This window comes from Oncorhynchus tshawytscha, linkage group LG28 (genome assembly GCF_018296145.1).
Source record: "Oncorhynchus tshawytscha isolate Ot180627B linkage group LG28, Otsh_v2.0, whole genome shotgun sequence".
Taxonomy (NCBI): domain Eukaryota; kingdom Metazoa; phylum Chordata; class Actinopteri; order Salmoniformes; family Salmonidae; genus Oncorhynchus; species Oncorhynchus tshawytscha.
The window spans coordinates 23,375,392-23,389,800 of NC_056456.1; the positions used below are offsets into that span (position 1 = coordinate 23,375,392).

Consider the following 14,409-nt stretch of genomic DNA (forward strand, 5'->3'; position numbering starts at 1 on the left):
TATTCATCTTCAATGGCTGTGTGTGAAGTTGCTGGATATTGGCGGGAACTGGAACACGCTGTCATACCTGTCGATACAGAGCATCCCGAACATGCTCAAATGGGTGACATGTCTGGTGAGTATGCAGGCCATGGAAGAACGGGCATTTTCAGCTTCCAGGAATTGCGTACAGATCCTTGCGACATGGGGCTGTGCATTATCAGGCTGAAACATAAGGTGATGGTGGCGGATGAATGGCGTGACAATGGGCCTCAGGATCTAGTCATGGTATCTCTGGGCACTCAAATTTCCATAGATAAAATGTAATTGTGTTCGTTGTCCGTAGCTTATGCCCGTCTATAGCATAACACCACCGCCACCATAGGGCACTCTGTTCAGCAAGTTGACATCAGCAAACCGCTCGCCCGCACATGGTCTGCAGGTGTGGGGCCAGTTGGATGTGCTGCCAAATTCTCTAAAACTATGTTGTAGGCGGCTTATGGTAGAGAAATTAAAATGCAAGTCTTTGGCAACAGCTCTGGTTGACATTCCCACAGTCAGAATGCAAATTGCACATTCCCTCAAAACATGAGACATCTGTGGCATTGTGCTGTGTGACAAAACTGAACATTTTAGAGTGGCCTTTCTTTGTGCCCGGCACAAGGTGCACCTGTGTAATAATAATGCTGTTTAATCAGCTTCTTGATATGCCACACCTGTCAGGTGGATGGATTATCTTGGCAAAGGAGAAATGCTTACTAACAGGGATGTAAAGACATTTGTGCACAACATTTGAGAGAAATAAGCTCTCAAATGCATATGGAACATTTCTGGGATCTTTTATTTCAGCTCATGAAACCAACACTTTACATGTCGCGTTTATATTTTGTTCAGTGTAGTATGAAGTTGCGGCTTAAAATATTGCTTCTCTTTACTATGTAAAATATTCCATGTGAATCTGGTGATGTTTTTTCACCCAGTTCAGAGAAATTAGTTTGTGTCTATTATTTACCATAGTGTGGAAGTACCCGGTTTTGACCACTAGATGACACTGTTCCTGCTATATTACCACACATCCATTTTGCTAGTCTCTGGAGTTTATTAAATAGATCACAGCATTTTCTTTGCAATTTAGGGTAGAAAACCAATATATTTGGTGCATGATGAAAATAATCCTCACAATTCAAGCCTGTCTTCCATGAAACAAATCTGCCCTTTTATGCTTTATCGGTGTCCAGGAAATGGCCCCTTTGTGTGTGGTTTATTCCCTTAAAAAAGGTCTGGATTACTGTTAGACCATTCCTGCTGAACAAGCAAACCATTAGGCCACAGCAGTTCTAATGGTTTCAATGTTATGGTCTTCAATGGTAAAGGGTTTAATGTTACTATTCACAATACATATAGAGCTGTTTCCTGATCATTTTATTGAAAAACACAAGACTGCCATGCATTAATAATTTTTATTAGGGTTGTCATGACATTTTAGTCCCGAGCCTATTTCTCCATCAAAGTTCTGGGCTTGTAGGAAAAATCTTCATATGAGAATTGCATATGGAGAGCCCTTTCAGAGAGCTGACACTTGGACTATTCAAGGAAAGTTGGGTTGAAGCATTAGGTTGCTATTAGGACAAACTGAATTGTTTTTATGGAGGATGACCACACAATTGATTTATTTTCATAATGAGACAACTATTGGTTTTCTACCCAAAGTTAATAAAACACAAGAGACCAGCAAAATGGATAAAAGAGCGTGGCGGTATAGCAGGAACTGTGACATCTAGTGGTCAAAACGTGGTACTTTCACACTACTTTATGGTAAATACTACAATGACTAATTTCTCTGACCAGGGAAAAATAAAATAAAAACATCCCCAGATTCACAGAGAATACATAACATAGTACGGAGAAGCAATTCATATTATTTGTCAAACATAGTGTTTCCACTACATGCATTTAGCAGCGTCACACCTACATTTTTTTACAAGATCATATTTGAGAACAAACAAATCACCAAAATAAAAACTAGACACCCAGGGAGAATGAAAATTCCAAAAAATGTCATGGCATGGTGCCCCCATTTATTTTGTTACAATGTTTGAGTCATAAGAACAAGGCATAAGCCATAGCAAAATGTGTAGAATTGCAGGAAATTAGCTTTTAAACTGCAAATGTTCTCTAAGCCCCATGGCAAAATGTGTAGAATTAGCTCTATAACAGCAACATTTTGGGGATGGTAAAACTTTTATGACAACTGACAGTCATTGATCTTCAAGTCATTTTACATGCCTAACAACCCCAGGGAATATCAGTAGCCCAGGCAAAGTGCTCACTATGTCCAGCTTTGCACTCTGACCAACGGGAGGTAGGCGATCTGTTCCTGATCTTGCACATCCGCACGGCACCTTCAGCATTCAAGTGCTAAAATGACTTGTGCAATATTACGCTTCATTAGTTGAGTGACAACCTATGTCATTTGCTAGGTTATTGTTATCTATCTGGCTATAGGCTGCTGAACGGGGCTTACAATCAGTGCTTGGACTGAAATAGGTGCCGGTACTCCTTTTTAGGTGCCGGTACGGTTTACATTCAGGTGGTCCACAATACTTTTTAGCTAATATTCTATGAGAAGGACGGGAGCTCAAGCAGTAGAATGTTTGAGGTGCCGGAACTCAGCTCCGGTGAGCTCCTGTCCGAGTCAAGCACTGCTTACAATATATATTTTTTCAATTGATCAGGTTCACCATCAGCAAAAGTTTTGGTAGTTTTGCTTTAAACAATCCGTTTTTTTTAGATATACTGGACAAAGTTGATAATTTCATAACGAGGAAATAAAATCCCTGTGCAAGGCACACTGTTATGGCCAAAGCAGGAGGAGAAAAGAAGCTCACTAAAAACTTACAAACGGTCAAAACCATTAGATTTTGAGATGGGGTGAAATTCAAAGTTGTGATATATATTTCATTGGCAGCTAATGGGTCCAAATCAGATATTGGGTACTATATTTATTTAATATAATCTGAATCCTAGAAATTAAAATAAAATAACATATGTCACACATGCGCCGAATACAACAGTTGTAGACCTTACTGTGAAATGCTATCAATGGTGCCGCTGTAGAACTTTACTCTGGGGACCCATGCCAAATCTTTTTAATCTCCTGAGGATAGAAAAGGTTTTGTCGTGCCCTTTTCACGACTGTCTTGGTGTGTTTGGGCCATGATAGTTCATTGGTGATGTGGACACCAAGGAACTTGAAACTCTCAACCTGCTCCACTTCACCCCAGTTGGTGTTAACGTGGGCCTGTTTGGCGCAACTTTTCCTATAGTCCACGATGAGCTCCTTTGTCTTGCTCACAATCAAATTAGCGTAATTTCTCAGAGATCAAATTATATTTCAACAAAATAGTTTCAGGAATGCTAATCTTATCGGTTTCTAACTGCAGAAACAATTTCAGGACAATCTGATATAGTGAGCGTCGAAATTCTCTTGTGCTTTTTGAGGTGGAACGACTCTCCTAATAGCCTACAATAGTCAAAAATTACATTGAAATTACAATTCGTATATAATCATTCTAATTTATACCTCATCTCCAACACATGCCAAAAATGTAATATCAGAAAACAAAGATTGAGAGGTTTAAACTTATTTAAGCCTAATTCAAATTGTGATTATACAGAGTGTAGTCTCTTATATTACATGCACTTACGACAGAGGGGGAGCTCTACCAAAAGCTCTGTGTGTGTCTGTCTGTGTGTGCACGGGAGGGAATAGCAAGAACTCCCGACCTCCCGCTCTCACTCAACCATGTCTCCTGTGTCCCCACTCACATGAAAAGCCTGCTGCTCTGTGTCATACATACTGGACTCACTGCTGCTTCTTCCCCAGAATCTCCAACCAAGTAAAGAGGGGCAAACGTCAAAGTGGCTTAATGCTTAATGACTGCACTGAACAGAAAGTGCTTGTACACTAATCTTTTTTCAATAGGTGACTTTAGGCAAATGGAACAGTATTTAGTAAGATACACCCATCATTCTCCGGGTGCAGTGTGTTCGTGTGAGGAGATGGTCTGGGAGGGGAGAGACGACAGAGTGATTCCTATGCAGGGATTTGGAGCCCCATTGCCAGGTGTCCTCTCTCATCACCCCAGTGTCTGTTTGTGTGCTGTGCAACTCAATGCCTTTAATCTACGTGACTGTGGTGGATTAGGAATAAAGGCATGTGGAGACACTGGGAGGGAAGGAAAGGAGCATGCTGGAGCTCGTTCTCTCATCATCCTGGAGGCCAGCTGAGCCCGGTGGGTTCTGTTTGCCCCCAGACAGTCAATGAATATGTATTTGCCTTTGTAACGTGGCTTTACTGTAAGTTAACGCAAATAGGGAGTCTGAATAGGGACTCATGATGAGCCACACAATCACGCTTAAGTCTGAACTTAATACTTTGTACAGTTACAGTACCAACATGTATAACAACATAGCAAAAATAATTGAATATGATCTAATTTTGACAACAAAAAATATAAAGTCCTCTGGGTCGCTGTCCCCACACGTCTCCCTGTACAGGCTCCAGAATGCAACAGACCAGGGTGGGTTTCAATGAACCGCCCTGCACGTTGGACAGCAACGGACTGCTTCTGACATCATCTGTTTGGAAAGCAGCGAGGGGAGGGGAAGGGAGGGCAATGGCTGGAGGGAGGGAGGGGATGGGGAGGCAGGTTTTCAGCAGGTGAAATGAGGCCCTTCGCTTAGCCGGAGCCAGGAACGCACGGATCAGTGGTCGCCCAGCAGCACACAGGATCTCCTGCTTCAATAGCCTTGCTGACCTCAGTCTTTCCATACTGTGTCCAGGTGAAACACGGGGTGCCTGTCTTCTATAGGCTCATTCAGGGGCTAGTAGTACCCTCGCTCCCTCACTGGATGAACCCCCCCTACCCACATGGTCCGGTAAAAACACTGACACACTGTGAGAACATTTGTGCAGGCATTTTTTCCCCTTTTCTTTTTTTCAGTGATCAGTCATCCGTAGAGCCTAAAGCTGACTCTGTGGCCCCCCCAAATTCCAAAGCAATTAATCATTGATTCCACTTTATCTATGAGGTGCTCTACTATGAGACAGTGTTGACTTGGACTGTTAGACATACACTAATAAGGTCTGTATTGATACGCCTGTACAGTATACTGATACAAATCATATACTGATAAAAATGTGGCAGAGAGAGCAGCCAATCTGGCTCTGAGATCAACAGTCTGTGTATGCATCCCAAATGGCAGGGTGCCATTCCACCCACCTTGACTTTCTGCTGGATGTGCCTGAGGGCGTCGGCGGTGCCCATGTCAGCATCCTCCTGGATACACACCAAGTCTAACTTCATCTTCACATCCAGCTTCACCTTGGGGTCTGTGCTGATCATCTTCTGCACCTCTTTGGTTGTGATAACAATTACCTCTACAGAGGAAAAATAAAATACATTTAGAAAGACTAAACCCAGTCAAGCAAATGGGACAGATGACAATGACCAAACATATTAGACAATGTGCTTACTGGCAGAATATACATTATGAAAATCATTCAAAACACTTCCAATGGAAACAGAGCTTGTGATAGATGTATTTACACATTGAGAACATTGCTAGGAAGTCTTGTAATGGAGTCTTGACTGTATAAATGTTTCAACCAAACTAGTTTGTTTACTGTTGCCTTATTTAGCCTTGTAAAATCTAATTGCAGGGCCTTACTAGTTGGCTTCTCACAGTAAGTACTGCCACACATGAAGTTACTATAGGGACTGGGAGGGCTCTGACTAGAACATGTATTCCAGGTGGGATAGTATGTCAACTTTCGCTACATTATCTCCATTTGCAAACTCCCTATAGCCTATTTGTATGCACCAATTAGTGAAACTGGACTCCTATTAACAATAAAAGCAGTTAGCATGAGTTTCTTTTGGTGGGATAAAACCTTGCTTTAGGTTACTTCAACACTAACGATAATGAGGAACTCAACAAGAAATCATAAAAAATCCCCACTTTCTAGAAGACTGATACTCCAGTGGAGGGCCTTGACGTGCACTTTACTGAAGCACACAGGTGGACAAGAACAGCTTTCCCAGACCACAGTGGATGGCTATGAAAGTTTACAACTAGGCCGAAAGGAGTCCTATATCAAGCCCTGAGGCATATGATTAGAGGGGAAAATAGTAGTCTTTATAACAATCTTTGTCATTTATCCACCAATAATTACCTTCAACTTATCATTACCCAAATGCAGCCTGACTGCTGAGGCCTGGCAGCAAACTGACCACAGCTGGGACCTATAAACACTGTAAATAGGTCTACCCATGCATTCACTTGGTCTTAACTGCAATATTTAAGTATGCTAGCTAAACTCACATACTCCAAAAAAACATGTTAGCTAGGTTGTAGGCCTCCTTATGTCTGAAATACTACGTAACACGTCTTGGAGTTGGAGGCCATCGTATTGTAAAGGTGGTATATGTCCTTTAAAAAAGAATGACTCTGCAACTGATAGCACTAGAGCAGTACTTTTGACTGACAGTCCCTATGTGACATCTATTGGGCCATTGGTTACAAACTACTGATACTGCCCACACACATGCAACTCTTATTCTGAAAACGGGAAGCATCTACCAGTGAGTGCGTCTAACTGGTTGTTGTTGTAGTATACAAAACCAGGATTTGGGGATTCATTTGATCATGAAAAAAATGTGTAACAGTAATACACCAAAGTGGGTTTGACTGGATCAAGCCCTAAATGTAGAAAATATTACCTTCAAACCCCACTCTCTCCAGCAGGTTGAGGGGGTACCAGATGAGGGGCTTGTTTCCTACAGGTAACAGAGGTTTGGGGGTGTTGTAGGTTAGGTCCATCATACGAGACCCACCACCAGCGGCCATCAATACCGCCTGCAGCTCCATCTGCTGTTATACACCTGGGAACACACACACACACGTCAAATTTGTGACCACATCAACATGATTGTACTGATAACCAGACTTGCTCTCTTGTTGACACCAAACAGTTAGCAAGTTATTGCATTATCCCAAAATCGTAAAGCAAGCCCACTCTAGCTAGCGACACACATATGCAGTCAGCTACTGTAGCTAACAAATTGATTCAATACGTGCAAACAATAATACCAAATTGTCAGGTTATGACCCCCTAGTAGTAGATGAAGCAAATCACATGCGTGACCTACCTATTCGATAACGTCAGCTGGTTTATTCAGCAGCAACACGCTTGTCACCCAAATGACAGTGCTGTACAGTCAACTGTTTACGAGCTAGCTAACCAAGAGTTCTTAATCCTGAAAAGTTCAACAGCCTCAACCGAGATACAAAATATCGTGATGCTATTTTAATATGTAAAGACCTTCACCGATACGTGGTAATAACTTTTAGTGATATAATAAAACAATATTAGAGACAGTTCGCTAAACTGACTAGCGGCATGCTAGCTTGTATGATGACACTTTGCTACCATTGATGAAATCACTCCGGGAGAAAACTAGAGCCGGTGTATTTACGGTTCCTACCTACAGTCATTGGTCAGATTACAACAATTCAGGATTTACACAGTAAAAAAACAACAACGCTATCATCATTATCAAGATGTTTGTGGTTTGTTTTTGTAAGAACGAGATCACTTTTGGCTATTTCACATGAGTTTTTTATCTAGGCTATCACCATGTTAATTTGCAATTTTGTTGACATGATCATTTGAAAACATTGATGGTTTTAAATATTTCTATGAAGTTTATTACCATGATTTTATCATTTAAAATGACATTTTTAGGAAAGGAAAGCTGAAAATGTACTGTGTGTGCCTTTACATAAAGAGCATTCCTACAGATGTAGGATATGAATTGGAGCCAGTTTGCTACAGCAGGAAAAGATTCCTGCAGCAACTGGAAATATGAATTATAATGTGGATTATAATGAATGGAAGTTTTTCTAGAGGATGATACATTTTTTCATTATGAAAATTCAGACTGGATTTGCCCTAAGTAGAATTTACAAACTTTAGAATACTTTTTAAAACTCAAATACACTACATGTTGGCATTTCCTGTAGTGCAGAACAGTTCTCATGAACAAAAGACTGTTCAAATTAAGATCTGTAAATATTCACACCAGTAATTTCCATGGACCAGGCTGAGGCCCCCACCAGTGCAGATTACCAGCCACCCAGCTCTTCCAGACAGAGCCCAAACCCCAATTCACCGACCTCCGATGTAACAGCAAATTGAACGCTGGGAATGTGGCTTGGCTTTGTTTTCTCTGGACAGGAGATGAGCTTCATTGGTAGCTGCCTGTTGAGGAAACATTGGAATAACAGGACAGGCTGTTGCAGTTCACTCTGAAGAGAGGGAGAAAAAGGGAGAGAAGGAGAAAAAGAGGGAAAACTAACAGACATTGCTGTTTAATGGAGATTTCTTAGCTCTCGTCGAGCACCTTTGCTGTTGTTCTTCATTTATATCTGTATACAGTGTAACTTTGTAAATGTTCAGTGACTTAACTATGAGAAAACATTTTAAACTCCTTCTGGTCACCTTCACATAGCACTGCTCAGACACAAGAATGTTTACTGTGGTGAAAAACAGCTATTAGACCACCTGGATAATCATGTGTTGATGATGGGAGCAAAGTTTGCCAACTGGCAGGTAATGTAGTAGTCTACCTCCTCAATAGAAAGGTACACAACTGAACCACTGATATTTTGCCAATGAAATCCCATTTAACGATCACAAACAAATATTAGTGGTACAGTATTAACATTTTTATAACCAGCTAAACACACACATTTAATTTTAATGATATGGAAAGCAGAAATAATTATTTTATCCCCGAAAAATAGTTTGGAAATCGCCTTTCAAAAAGGAACCTTTAATCTTAAACTTTCAGGTTTTTAACATGCAAATACATTTTACTAATATATTCAACCATGCATAACATCCGACTTTTTACTTTGTCTGAAATTGTATAATAATCTGGCCCTGATGATCCCATGAGAGGCTAACTTTGGTCTGGCTGTGTAACTCAAAACGGGTGTAGAATATAGGAGCATATATTCAGCTGAGAGGGAATACAAGCCAGGGTCAAAATATCTTCATTATTCAAATCTGGTTAACATGACATGAGTCTACTAAAAATGGTCCTTCCCATCAACTATCCTTTACTATGTGTTTCCTACATGCAGGTGGCATTAATCTTGTCATAAAAAAAGGGATCTGGCTGAAACTAAGGCTATCATAAAAGTCAACCCATAACACTGCCTTTTTACAACATGATCATGACATTCCACATTTCTGCCCCAAAACATAAGGAGGTCCAATAGATATACTATATATACAAAAGTATGTTGATATCCCTTGGAATGAGTGGATTTTACTATTTCAGCCACACCCGTTGCTGACAGGTGTATCAGATCGAGCACACAGCCATCCATACATGGACATTGGCAGTAGAATAGCCATACTGAAGAGCTCAGAGACTTTCAATGTGGTACTGTCATAGGATGCCACCTTTCCAACAAGTCAGTTCGGAAAATTTCTGCCCTGCTAGAGCTGCCCCGGTCTACTATAAGTGCTGTTATTGTGAAGTGGAAATGTCTAGGAGCAACAACGGCTCAGCCGTGAAGTTGTAGGCCACACAAGCTCACAGAACAGGACCACTGAGTGCCCGAAGCGTGTAGTGCATAAAAATGGCCTGTTCTCGGTTGCAACACTCACTACAGAGTTCCAAACTGCCTCTGGAAGCCAAGTCAGCACAAGAACTGTTGGTTAGGAGCTTCATGAAATGGGTTTCCATGGCCGAGCAGCAGCACCCAAGTCTAAGATTACCATACACAATCCAAGTGTCGGCTGAAGTGGTTTAAAACTTGCCGAAATTGGATTCTGGAGCAGCGGAAACGTGTTCTCTGGAGTGATGAATCACGCTTCACCATCTGGCAGTCCTATGGACGAATCTGGATTTGGCGGATGCCAGGAGAACGCTACCTGCCCCAATGCATAGTGCCAACTGTAAAGTTTGATGGAGGAGGAATAATGGTCTGGGGCTGTTTTTCATGGTCCAGGCTAGGCCTGTTAGCTCCAGTGAAGATAAATCTTAACGCTACAGCATACTCTTCTGGGAAAGCGTTCCACTACATTCTAGACGATTCTGTGCTTCCAACTTTGTGGCAACAGTTTGGGGAAAGCTCTTTCCTGTTTCAGCATGACAATACCCCCCGTGCACAAAACGAGGTCCATACAGAAATGGTTTGTCGAAATCGGTGTGGAAGAACTTGACTGGCCTGCAGAGAGCGCTGACCTCAACCCCATCAAACACCTTTGGGATGAATTGGAACACCGACTGTGAGCCAAGCCTAAATGCCCAACATCAGTGCCCAACCTCAATAATACTCTTCTGGCTGAATGGAAGCAAGTCCCGCAGCAATGTTACAACATCTAGTGGAGAGCCTTTCCAGAAGAGAGGAGGCTGTTATAGCAGCATAGGGCGACCAACTCCATATTAATGCCCAGGATTTTGGAATGAGATGTTTGACGAGCAGGTGCCCACATACTTTTGTTCATGTAGTGTAATTCATAATAATGTGACTAGTAGAAAATGTGTTTTTAGTATTTTGGCACAAAGTACACACCAAGAAAGTGTCTTAAAAGAGTAAATGAAATGTTTATAAGAGGTATTATAAGACCATGCTATTTTCTAGCTATAATATACTTCCTAAACAAATGTGATTGCTTTGAAAATATCAAAATGTCTTTTAAATATTTTATATATGGTTATCCAATAGAAACCCTGGATGCAGGGCAATGATTCCAAGACTGATTGGAATGACCCCATGACTGATTTAATAACTTAGATCTACTATGTTGGCATATTGCACAACTTGAGAGTATTAGTATTTTCTTACAGATCAATTTCAACCTCTACACACAGACTCTCCACACACCATTCTATTTTCAGAAAGAACAAGAAAAAAACTTTTGTCTTTCATCTTTCTGTGGGAAATTAGTTAGATGCAAAATGATGGAAATGCAGGTGCAAGGCTTTACAACTTCATAACCCATTGAAAATCCACTGAGCCCTGAATCATGACAATCAAAGCCTGACCATTTTGGCAATCAAAGGAATTGATGTAAATAACTATTTTGGCACCATAATGATAATAAAGAGATCTAGAGAAAGCCCTGCCTGAACCATAAGGCTGCCACAGACTTGAAGCTCTGCCGTGATTTCCTCTGATTTCCTTTTCCTGGCTGTAGCTGCTCTTGTAAATCATTCCAATTCCCTTAAAACAAGCCAGTTGGATTGGGTTGGGTTATATCATAAACATTCACCGGCCAGACCACCCAGGGAGTGTGTCTTGGGCCCGACCGCCGCCTCCCTCTGAGTTGCAGTGCGGCTGAAGCACAACATGCTCAGTGTGGTTTGTGTTTGCGCCACTTCCAGGGCCAGCACTGGGGCCCCAGCTGCCATGGAAACAAAAACAGGCCCATTCACGGTCATCCACGGATGACATAGATAAACATACTATCTGAGCCTGTCTGTTTGTCCCACACATTTCAGATTTGATTCTCCTACAGGAAGCAGCAAAAGGACATGTCATTTACTGGATTTCCTGACATGATAGCATATTCCAAACATTATATACTTGTTGGGACAAGCTGAATAGTATGAAAACACTTATCATCTGCCAGAAAGATGAAGGATTAAGGGAAAAGTGATGACAAGTTATATGTAGGTTAACTATATAACTATTTAATTATTCAGATGAAGTTGGTGTATTTGAAATCAACATTTAATGGCATTGATACATTTTTTATGAATGTAGAAAGAATTTCCAAGAGATAAACTATTTTTCATTCACTTGCATACTCTAATTCTATAGCCTGAAACAAGACAATTTCCATTCCAAGACATGGTAAACATGGAGTTTATACTGTTATTAATATGTTGAAGGCATTTCTGCTCCAGCCCTATACCATACCACTCCAGTGTTTTGACAGTTTGGAAAAATCTTTGACTGCCTTCTCAGAATGCCTCACTTGACATCCAGTAAACTTCAAGGATTGATTTCAGTAAACTTCAAACATGCTGTAAACTTCAAAAGTCAAACTTTTTAATTTCTCTGAATAGGTTCATTGTCATGCAATGTGGCAACATTGCTGTCTGTTCTACTCTGATTTGGGATTATGAGAAATGAGAGGAAATTGTTTGAATCAGTGAAAATAGTCTCTGACACAATCCTTTAGCTGATGTGCATCATATTTTCTAGTGGTTGGAAATTATAATTACTGTAATTGCAATGATCTGCCTCATAAAACATTCTCGTATGCATTCTGTTTCTTTTCACATGTACGTAGGCAAAGCACCTATGACCTCAACATGAAAAGGTCCAAGACACAGGTGGTAGACACAGGAAATATCTCAACTGCATGGTTTTGATGAGCCAAAGCAATAAACGGTGGGCAACTCCCTGCCGGAAGGTCCTGGCATTTCTGTGCGCTCTACTGTGTGAGTGCTGAGTGCATGTGTCAAGTCTGTGACTGTTTTACACATTTCTGGCCTTGTTCATATTTCTACTGCTTAATGATTCCCATAACTTTGGGCAGCTTGTAGTTTGGCTAGCTTGGTATAAAAAGGACCAGTGAGATGAAGAGATAAGAGTTTCCTCTACTGCAGGCCTGGATTTACAGTAAAAGCCCCCCACCCAAATAGGGATGAAGGAGAAGGGGGTGTATGTATGTTGTGGGTTTTATAACTGTATGAAAACATGAAAGTTGATCTTTGGTGCCAACAGAAATTCCCCTCCTCTGGCAGCAATTGTGGTTTATACAGGGACATCTACAGTATGTACCTAAAACATAAGCACATCATCTACCTTTATAGTTGATCCTATAGGGGGATGATTGATTGTGTGATTCTGTGCTTTTATGTGAATGTGTGTGTTTATGCATGCTTGCATGTGGACATCTGTGTGTGGTGCAGGCCATGTGGGTGACTGCCCTAACTCTGCTGGGGCCTGTTTTTGGGGGTGCCCAGCAAGGCAAAGCCACAAGAGTGCAAACAGCACCCTTCCCAGCACCTCTGATCTGTGTGTGTGTCCTCTCATCTGGCTTTGTCCACCCAGCAGGCCTCTCTGTCTGTCTGTCTGCCTGTCTGTCTGTGAGGTCCATTAACCACCATGATCCCCTCAGCCTCCGCACACTGCAGACAGCCACAGCTCCACTGGGTGTCCCCACGCACACACACATACACAAACGCAGTGGCCAGCCAGAGGCATTCTGGGGCAGAATCCACACTGACTCACTCATTACATGTCGCTGACTGTCCTCCTGTTACACAACATATATTCCATCTCTCTTTTGGGCTAGGTCCCAAGTAGCTCGCTATTCCTTAATCAGTACACTACTTGGGCTCTGGTCAAAAGTAGTGCAATATATAGGGAATAGGGAGCCATTTGGGATGGGCCTCATGTCCATTCTTCTGCATGCCTGGGTCCCTCTGCTCTGTGGTCTGGCCTGTGGAGCTGGCCAGAAACAGTCACATCATCATTACAGATGAAGGGAAGCAGTACATCTCAGCCTTGGGCTAAAGGGAGGATATAAAAGTCTGGAATCAAGTCCAGTAACATGTTATTTATCCCGGATTACATGAAGGAGAGTGATTTGTGATTTCCCTTGAATGATGTTGAAATGTCTTGGACAAACCGAGAATGTATAGTTGTAGAATAACTATTTTGTGTTCATCCAAAGTTGTGTTCATGCCTTGGTATGTTTATTGAAAAGGATCAGTGGAGAGAAATACTGAAATAAATGTGTTATGTTGGCAATCATGCTGATTATGAGATCCATCAAAACATTTAGAAAAGCACTACTAGATTGAGTGGTAGTATGTTACTGTGAGCCCTGTAACTTGGGTGAATTAAAGATGGCACACAAACACATATATTATACTAAGTTAGGCCTTACTTAAATACTGAATAATTCCCAGACTAAGAGGGAGGTATGCTGGCACACATCCCCTGAAGAGAAAGACTTGTCATCGAGACAGATATCCAGCTGTCTTAATCACAGCTTTAGTGAGAACATTACTCACCAGGCTTTGGGCTAATTTGGCCAGGCACTGTAATTCTGCAAAAAAATCCTCCGTTTCCCTGAAGTGTCTGCCAGGCTTGCAGTGAAGTCGGAAGCAGAACTGTGGCTTTGGCTTAGCTCTGTGTGAGGTCCTCCACCTTCACAGGGTGAGCAGTCTGCTGGCAGAACAAACATGGGTGGGACTACACCATATACAACCATGCTCAAATCACACACTCTGATTTCATTAAACAGAGGAAGGAGGCCAACAAAGCAGGGCCTGGGCTGAGTCATGGACCATGCATCTTTCTCCCTCTCATTCTCTCTCGCTCCCT

At 41.7% G+C, this 14,409-nt stretch overlaps 1 protein-coding gene across 2 annotated transcripts in view; it reads right to left on the reverse strand.

The window, feature by feature from the left end:
- The window catches only part of eif2b3 (eukaryotic translation initiation factor 2B, subunit 3 gamma), a 96,708-nt gene that overhangs the window by 58,593 nt on the left and 23,706 nt on the right, over positions 1–14,409 (reverse strand). Inside the window, exons 1-3 of one of the 2 annotated variants that reach the window (XM_024391637.2) lie at positions 7,194–7,494; positions 6,765–6,926; positions 5,265–5,422 (exon numbers count right to left, since the gene is read on the reverse strand). In XM_024391637.2, the coding sequence (XP_024247405.1) occupies positions 5,265–5,422; positions 6,765–6,912 (306 nt within the window). In that variant the 5' untranslated portion in view covers positions 6,913–6,926; positions 7,194–7,494. Of the gene's footprint in view, positions 1–5,264; positions 5,423–6,764; positions 6,927–7,193; positions 7,495–14,409 lie in introns of those variants that run through there. The other variant, XM_042307943.1, reaches the window with a different exon arrangement.